The following is a 9895-nucleotide window of genomic DNA, read 5'->3' as shown; positions in this document are numbered from 1 at the left end:
ATATGGCTTGCACGTGCTCATGGTGAATGTGGTGATAGCTCGTATTACTTGTTGTCTGGCCATCATCCACTCCATCAGTGGTTTCCGTTTTATGGGTTTTGAACATATCTATCAATGGTGTCCTGCTTTTCATAATATCTTTTCTCCACGATCTCTATCCAATAACTGCCCAACACACCCTCTCCGTGCTCGGCTGGCAAATATAACGTATGAGGATCAATATAATGTGAGTTTAGTGTCTTCAAATTATTGCATCATAATCTCTTTGTATCTAATTTTTAAAATGTTTAAAATTAATAAATTGTTTAAATAGTAAATGGATATGCTATCTTGTGTCCAACATTCATTTGCATAGGCGCAGTCTAAAACTAAGCTTTTAAAGACAAATTTGCTTAAAATGTCTAACAATTCTACTTGAGGATGGAAACACCAAAGGCTACAAGACACTCAAAAACCTCTCATGAGTCGGTAGTGACGAGGTCGCGAAATTGATTTAGTGGCACAATAAAGTGTCAAAATGGCAAAAGCCAAGATCAATTTCCAAGTTGCAAAGTCTCGTATCATTTATAATTGAAGTGACAATGATCTATAATGGTGGCGACATATTCGACAATAAGAGCTTGGTGTTCGAACTTTTTATGTTGTGATTGGATAAGTATGACCCCAAACACATTTCTTAGTTGTTTCTAAATGGATGTGTTTGTCCTCCGTCACAAGATAGTGTAAGTGATAGGAAGTACTTGTCCCCAATTTTAGGAGTCGGTAATTTTGATTAGATATCCTTATGCCCAATCATCATTATTGTTGTGAGCAGATGTGTCTATCCCTATCTTTAGATGAAAGTATGGTCCACGTAGTGTGAAATTAGACCCGCTATTTCTTCTCATGAGTAGGTGTGTATTTCCCGACTTATTGCGTCATAGTGTTGTGGGACAAACCATTTAAGGACCTTTGATGTGTATGTCCCTACTCATACCTTACATTTTCGGTGAACTACCGAATGTGATCATCAAATATTGTGATGTGCTCTCACCTCATGTTCATAGTAAGGGGACTACGAGAATCAGTGTTCACATTGTTGTTAACGACATTGTATCATAGGATGCATATCATAATGATGGATAAAATAATATCTTAATATTAAGTTGTTGATAAGCTTATTGTATTATAAAATGCATAATATAATAAGGTTTGTTAGAGTATGTATGTTAATATTAAGTTTTTGAGCAACGAGTTAATATTATATTGTAAGTATAGTAAGCTTAATGAGGTTAGTTCGATTATTGCTTCTTATGAGTAGAGATGTGTTCAATGAGCTACCGAATGTGGTCAAATATTGCGATGTACTTTTACCTCATGTTTAGTCTAAGGGGGTTGCTGGTAATTAGTGTTCATGTAGCTGTTAAGAATATTATATCATTAAATGCATATAATAATAATATTTGTTAGAGTACGTACATAAATATTAAACTGTTGAGAAACAACTTAATATATGTATATTTGTTAAAATATAAGTAAATATATCATTACTGTACGAATGTTTATAGGAATTTGAATTGTTAAATCAACTCTTATATTTAGAAGAGTTGCTGTAGGAAGTTTCCTATAAAATAGGATATGAAATATATATTACATGTAATTTGCATTGAATTAAAAATAAGGAAGGAAAAAAAAGGAGGCGTGGTTTCTATTCGACTGTCCCATATTTTCTATATTAATCGCTTCAACCTCAAGATAATTCTTAAGAATTGTATTACTATATTACATTCTCTATGTCCCGCAGATAAAACTCAGTAGCAAGTGCGAAGTAAAAAGATGGGAATCAAATCATTCCTAGCTGGAAACTTTCCCAATGCAAAAATGAGTTACGCTAGCAATACAGGCAGCAAATGCTAGTATAAAACGCTTTCAAACTTTCTAATCAAACGCGCCATTACCATTAAATTAATAAATGAGCTTGAAAATGACATATCCACATATGGAACTATATGTTATAAAATATTCCATAACTAAGTTAAGGCAGGAAGTAATGTTTCTTGAAACTTTACTAATTGAAAAATTACCCCAAAAATGATTAACTGAAGGTGGCAAGATTCTAAATGTAATTAAGGGGCTCTTTGCCCACTGAGGATCAAATCTGGGTGATTTGAATATTTAGAATTTTAAAGTACAATATTAAAAGCAAAAGCAATAAAAAAATAATCAATAAGATTATAAATCACTATTCTCTTCTCAAGAAGTTAAAGACTTGTCTCAGGTTTCCACGTGATGGTCTTGCATTGGTTGCGAAACTGCAAATGTAAACAAGTTGTCGCCGAATATCCCATTTCGAAACCATGGCACTTCTAAAACTCCTTCCATTATCAAAGATCCCTACAAAACAAGATAGATGAACTGAGTAAAATACAAGTATGCCCTTGAGCAAAAGGACATATGATAAAATGGCTAATATATTTAAGTTTTTTTAGGGAATATAAAGTTCTAGTGTTATTACATTAATGGTATGAATTATCTAAACCATTGCCATTTACAAAACACGTTCACAAAATTTGGGACTATTCAACACCACCACGATGACTCAAGGCACACTTTGTATTTCCTTGCAAGTTATAAGACATGAAGTTAAGGTACTGACCACCAGCAAAACTTTCATTAATTGAGAAAATGAATCAAACACCTGTAATGTTGAACAAACCTCTAAACTTTCCAAATTATTTATACCTAAAGCAATTGATGTGTGTAAAATACACCTTACATATGGCGAAAACTAGCATAACAATAAACCAATGAAATCACATTACTTATCTAGTCTGAATCCCTAAGAAATATCAAAAATTAGAACCAATACAACAGTTTAAATGTCATTCATTCAGGATTTTCAATTCAACAGGTGCCTTTTGCCTAATATGGCTGTGTTTTTTGTGCTGACTTCTATTTTATTATAATCTATGTTCTAGGGACATAGGCAGCAAAATAATGTTTTGACATCTTCAATCATTGTTTTTAATTATAGATAAGCATGGTTTGAAGGGCCCAGAACATTGTACAATGAAAAGGATAGAACATGACGCACAGATAGACAACAAACAAACAAAAGGAACAACTAAGAGACTACAAAAAGATGCAGCATTATTTTTTTTTAAATAAACTACCCACCCAAAGCAGGGCGGCATAAAAAAATTTCCAAAGAACTTTGCTTTCTCTCAGAACAAGGGCCCTCCTCCCTATATCTGAACATTTTGAGATAAGGAGCAACAAGATCACTGGCAGATCCTTCTATCAACCCAATGCATCAAAAAAGCTATCCATCATCGAACAATCCATTGAGGATTTCCCTTTAGTATCTACTTTCTGAACCTCCTGAAAGAATGTAATGGAATTCTCCTTAGAAGCTGGCAATTGATCCTCCTTCCACACAAAGTGTTGTTTCTTATTTTTCAAATAGTAGATGCATGACCCACTTTACCACAAGAATGGAAAACAACTGCAGAGTTTTCATAATCAATTTGCTGCACCCAAACTAAATATTTTGGAGATAAAGTAATCTAAGTAGGAAGCACCTGGTTTTTCTCGACAAAGACGCAAAATCTAGCAAATAACATACGCTTCATAAATTTGGTGATTTATCAGCAGCACAATATTGCCCAAAAGAAATAGCAATAATCATGTAAATGTTTTCATTTCGATACTCCAAGGGTAGTGTAAAGTTTCTTACCAGATTTCAATTCAATGGTAGACTGATGCACAATTTTATTGCAGGTATAATCACTGTTGACAAAGGATGGATTTGTTTCAGAATCTGTAGAAGTTACTGCAGAGATAATATAATATTCTTCAACTCACAATGTTCTTTGACCCTTTGATGTGCATGCATTAATAGATTTTGATGCCTTGTTTACTCAGGCAGATCGGTATATATATCAAGTGGAAGTGTGGGGATGAATGGTCATGTCTCCGAATGGAGACATGAACATTCCTCCTCACACCTGTTCAGAGGTAACTAATCATTCACGATTTGTTACGGACTTGACCAAAGTATAACAATGTATTGCCAAATGTTAAGATCTGTGGCCCGATATAAAGGATAGATCGATAATGATCTAAATATCAAAGGAATCAGAATTAGTTTCGATCATGCCTAAAATGATCTCAAAAAATATATATATCATCAATTTCAACTGTGCATTACTCACATACAACAAATACATATGCATATATGTATAACAGTATGTGCATCATACTGTTGTATATATATATATATATATATATATATGTATATATATATATATATATATATGCGCTAACCACAGTAATGTCAGACCAAAGCTACATGCATTAACACTCCCTCTTAGCTAGGGAAGACAAAGTGCAAATATATAAGTTATCCTTATTTGAAAAGTAATATCCTCTAGATATATTTAAGAAAAACAAGTATCATGATATTCTTTCCAGTTATGGTGTGTACACAGATATCAAGTCTCATGATATCCACCATAAAAGTTCATGGTATATCCATAGATATTATGTCACATAATATCCACAATGAATTTGAACATATTGATCTTCAGCAGATATCAAGTCACATGATATCTATCAACATGCTCTTTTAACTATCATGATTTTTCCATGAATATCAGGTCACATGATATTCATCATAATAGTAATCTAATAATTATAAAGTCATCACCTTATATTATTAGAATCAACATTTCATTATAAATGATTGTCACCTTTTAATAATGTACATAGGGTAGGCGCATAAGTCATAAAGTCACACATATGACAAAAGAATTTACACTTTAAACATCTTTATTAAAATAATACAAATTTACAAAGTTGAGATTCAATCTCATAAACTTACATTTCAACCATACCAAATTTCTTTTTGAAATGTTCAACCTTCACTTTAGGAAGAGCCTTGGTGAGAATATCAGCTTGTTTGATCACAGATAACTTGATACAACTTTGGTTATCACAATGAATAGTGATAGGTTTCATAGGCTCAGAAAACAAGTTAGAAAGCAACTTCCGAAGCCATACTGCTTCTCTAGCTCCCATTGCTACTACAATATACTCTGCCTCGGTAGAACTCTAAGCAATTGAAGCTTGCTTTCTACAAATCCAAGAGATCATAGCTGATCTTAAGCTAAAACAACATCCTGATGTGCTTTTCCAGTCTTTTACACTTCCAACCCAGTCAGAATCAGTATATCCATGTAACTCCAAGCTAGTATTCTCATATTTAAGTTCATACCCAATGGTACCTTGGAGATACCTTAATATATGCTTCAAAGCAACAAGATGAATCTCACGAGGTTCACACATGAACTAACTTAATGCATTCACAACCGAGTAGATATTAGGTCGAGTATTTACAAGATACACCAGGGACCCAATTATCTGTCTGTATAAAGTGGGATCAACTAGTCTGGATTCAGCACTTGCTTCCTTTAGCTTGTGTAAGTTGGTTTCCATAGGTGTTGACATAGGTCGACAGTCCCACATTCCAAATCTTTTCAACATATCAACAGTATACTTCTTTTGATGCAGAAAGATATTCCCAAACTTCTAACGCACTTCCAAACTAAAAAAGTAATAAAGAATTCCTAAATCCCTCATTTCAAATTCATTAGCCAAATCTTTCTTAAACTGATTAATGAGATGTTCTTCCCCTATAATCAGAAGCTCATCAACATAAAAAATAAGAATCAGCATATCACCTTTAGTTACCTTAAAGTAAAGATTTGGATCAGTCACATTCTTGGTGAATCCCAGACTTAGATATATTTATCAATCCTTTCATACCAGGCTCGGGGAGCCTATTTGAGTCCATACTTCCAAACCAAGAAAGTAATGAAGAATTCCTAAGTCCTTCATTTCAAATTTAGAAGCCAAATCTTTCTTATTCTGATTAATGAGATGTTCTTCCCCTATAATCAGAAGATCATCAACATAGAGAATTAGAATCACCACATCATCATTAGTTACCTTAAAGTAAAGATTTGGATCAGCCACATTCTTGGTGAATCCAAGACTTAGGCGTATTTATCAATCCTTTCATACCAAGCTCGGAGAGCCTATTTGAGTCCATATAGAGCCCTCTTCAATTTGCATACATAAGAGGCAGCATCATGAGTCATAAATGCTTTTGGTTGTTCCAAGTATACTTCTTCCTCAATTGTTCCTTTTAAAAAAGCAATTTTTACATCCATTTGATAGATTTTCCAACCTTTCGTTACTACAATGGCTATTATAGCTCTGAGGTATACCTAGCAAATGGTGCAAAAGTTTCTTCAATGTCGATTCCTTCCTCTTGAGAAAACCCTCTAACCACAAAACGAGCTTTATGTTTTTCAATGCTACCATCTACAGCATACCTAACTTTGAAGAGTCATTTTAAAGAAACAACAAATTTTCCTTTAGGTCTAGGAACTATATCCCAAACATCATTTTTTAGTATCGACTGATATTCTTCCACCATTGCATCTTTCCAAGCTTGATGTTTAAGTGCTTCTGAAACACTTGAAGGTTCAAGGTTTGGACTCTCACACATGAATGCATTGTATGTCAATTTTATAGGTCTTTTGCTTTCTCAGAAAGTCCCTGAAGGTGTTGCCAATCCATCTCCTTCCTATATAATTTTCCTTGCCCAAAATGATCTTTTAGAATGATCAAAACTATCTTCTCGAGTCTCAAGAAGGATCTCGATTTCATTTGAAGTCTCCTCAGGGTACTTCCTCTAAATCTTAGGAGCAGGAGCCTCTTCTTGAGGTAAATCATTTGTATCTAGTTCATCTAAAGTTTTGGCTCTTTTGAAAGCAATATCTTCTTCAAAAATCACATCTCTACTGAGTTCTGTTTGTTTCTGTCCAGGTATGTGGACTCTATATCCTTTTGTTGTTTCACTAAAACCAATAAGAATTTAATTCTTCCAGTAGGTTCTAATTTTGTCCTTTTCTCCTTAGGTACATGAACATAAACAGGACATCCAAATATCCTTAAATGACTAATGTTAGGATTCTTTCCTAAAAAATGCGCTTCTTCAGGGGTCTTATTGTCCAAATATGAGTGAGGACATCTATTTCTAAATATAGAGTGTTGTATTAGATGCTTCAGCCCAAAATGACATGCTCAAGCTTTGATCAAAATTCATAGCCCTAGCAGTTTCTACAATAGTTATGTTTTTCCTTTCAGCAACTCCATTTTGTTGAGGATTGTAGGGGACTTTGAAATCCCTCTTAATCCCAGCAAGTTTGCAAAACTCTTTAAATATTTCAGAAGTGTACTCTTTCCCATTATCTATTCTTAGAACTTTAATTTTCTTTCCTAAGAAGTTTTCAGTGATTGTTATAAATTCTTTAAACTTAGAAAAAACCTCTTCAGATTCTTTGCACTTAAGTAATTGTATCCATGTCTTCCTTGAAAAATCATCAACAAATATCACATAGTATAAAAACCCTCCTATGGATGGTAAGGACATGGGTCCACATAGGTTTTAAGTGCACTAGTTCCAACACATCTTAAGTTTTGTTCGAACTATGAGGAAATAATTTTTTAGTGTTCTTCACCAAGGCACAACCTTTGCATGATTCATTGTGAATATGACTTAACTTGGACATTCCATTCACTAACTTTTCCTTAGATGTTAGGGCACGAAAGTTGATATGACCTAATCTTCTATGCCATATTTCATTTGAATCAGAAGTCTCATGTACAAGTGCAAAGTTTGACTTAGTGCATAGCTCATATAATAGTCCTTGTCGTACTCCTATTGTTAGAGCCTTCTTTATGGTTGAATTCTTAGGCCATGCTAGTACCTTACCTTCCATGAATGCAATTCTATAACCATCATCTTCAAGCGTAGATGTAGATATTAAATTCCTTTTAATACCTAGTACATAAAGAACTCCAGAAAGCTGAACAGAATTCCCAAATTTCAATTTGATGGTGCACATCCCAATTCCTTTTACGGAATGTGCAGAATCATCACCAATTGTAACTTTCTCATCTATTTCTATTTGCATACTTTCTAGGTTATCTTGATATCTAGTGATGTGTCTTGAAGATCCATTGTCAACTATCCAAGTGTTTGATTTGGTTGATGTTTGACTAGACAATGCTGAATAGATGTAATGTCCCCTTCTCCATGCTAGCATTAATGGTGCCTAGTTGGTCTATCTTTCCATCCAAATAGGCTAGTGGCATGTGATTTAAAAATGTCAACCAATCATAGGAGTTTTGGTTTCAGTTGAGGAGATTTTTTAAATGGTAAATCCTAAAGGTTAAGTCTCTTTATTTTATTGAGTTGAAGTATAAAATACTTTATTGTTTAAAGTCACTTTAGAACAAAATGACTTAAGTGACTAAAAGACAAAAGTCTTTTATCCTACATTGCTAAGAGGTTTGTTTCTCCCCACACTTCGAAGTTATAAAAGAAAGCTTTTACATTGGGATTGGCACCATGAATATATGTTATTTTATATAATCCTAAAGGTTGCTTAAATGTGACTAGATTTTTCCTAAGGACGAAACCCCTTAAGGAAAATAGTGAGGTTAGATGCAAACCTGGCACTCACATTGCATTTTCAGAATTGAGGATTTGAATTGATATATGTGTTGAGCTATAAGAGGTTGGAGTTCCACGATAGGAGGGAGAGCAAGAGGTTGAATCTGTATAAAGTCTTGGCACCTACTAGTCATTTTTTGGAAGTGTTGTGCTTGGACAGCAGACATCCCACAACTGAGGAAGGAGAGGTTGACGTGGGTCAAGAAGTCTACAGACCAGACATACTGGAAGTCGAGTCACCCACAGCAAGGCACATTTCAGTCAACGTCCATATACCCATAGCCACAGGAAGCATAGTGAAGACAGGGTTAGCAGCTCGTGAAATTGGTCACAGTAGCTACATTGTTAGTTGCAGAGAGATCACGGTCCAAGGAAGTCACGCTAAGTCTCTTTTCAGTAGCAGGTGTGAACGTAGAGTGACTAGGCATTAGCAGTACTGGGACTGAAGTTATTAAGGTGCAGGTCAAAGACAACAGTATATGCTCCTAGCCATCAACAATTATGCCAGTATTTACAAACAGCTCCTAGCCATCAACGATTATGCCAGGTTTCATTTACCACTCGTGTTATAAACTTGCGTAGTAATGTAAACATCATTTAGTTCATTGGGATACATCCAGAAATTACTTTCATTGTGATAGATAATATATTGCATGTGAGTTGCTGCTATTAGAGAATAGATTAATTTCAGTACTGTATTTTTCCGAGTTTTCACTTTCTTTGCAAATTCCTATAGCCATAGTACTTTATTTTCTTGAGTCAAACTTCTTACAGCAGTATCAAGTCTTGGGCTACATGCCAACTGTTTGACAAAATACCTCAAGCCCAAACTTGAACTCTTTAATCAGAACTAGCAGAGATCATTACAGTTGTATCAGAGCCAGAGGTCCTACCATCTTGTGGAAAAAAATTTACTACATAATAGGTTGGAATAAGTAGGAAAAATGAAAGAGAGGTATGAGGAAGAAACCTTATAATTTCAATCACCTCCAACCGGAACAAGCAGAGTCTTCAAAGTAGATTGACGTTGAAGATAGTTATTCAGTGGATGAGTTAATTTTTAGAACAGGCTGAACAGGCTAAACAAGTTGATCAGATTGAACGAGGTAGAACGGGTAAACAACATTCAAATGGCACTTAATGAAACTGAACCAGATCGAGAAGTAAGGGAAACATTTCAGGCTATTAAAGATGGGCAGAATAACATAGCTGATGCACTTCAGCAGCTTGCAGTTAATATACAGCAGTTAGCCCTTGTTAACAGGAGAGCTCCGAGCCATCATAGTGAAGGTAGTAGTGTAGCAAGATCACTTCGAGTTGTTAGGCCCC

At 34.6% G+C, this 9895-nt stretch overlaps 1 protein-coding gene across 3 annotated transcripts in view; it reads right to left on the bottom strand.

Moving 5' to 3' along the window:
* Positions 1 to 2022: 2022 nt before the first annotated feature.
* LOC149551943 (initiator tRNA phosphoribosyl transferase family protein) overlaps positions 2023 to 9895 on the bottom strand; it is a 70065-nt gene continuing 62192 nt past the window's right edge. For all 3 annotated transcript variants that reach the window (XM_089787443.1, XM_089787441.1, XM_089787444.1), the window contains exon 7: positions 2023 to 2373. In XM_089787443.1, coding sequence (XP_089643569.1) covers positions 2222 to 2373 — 152 coding nt within the window. In that variant the 3' untranslated portion in view covers positions 2023 to 2221. The remainder of the gene's footprint in view (positions 2374 to 9895) is intronic.

This window comes from Cupressus sempervirens, chromosome 6 (assembly GCF_028749045.1).
Source record: "Cupressus sempervirens isolate cs-2001-9-10 chromosome 6, ASM2874904v1, whole genome shotgun sequence".
Classification (NCBI taxonomy): Eukaryota; Viridiplantae; Streptophyta; class Pinopsida; order Cupressales; family Cupressaceae; genus Cupressus; species Cupressus sempervirens.
The sequence above is the reverse complement of the archived record's forward strand: the minus strand, read 5'-3'. Positions and strand labels throughout refer to the sequence as shown.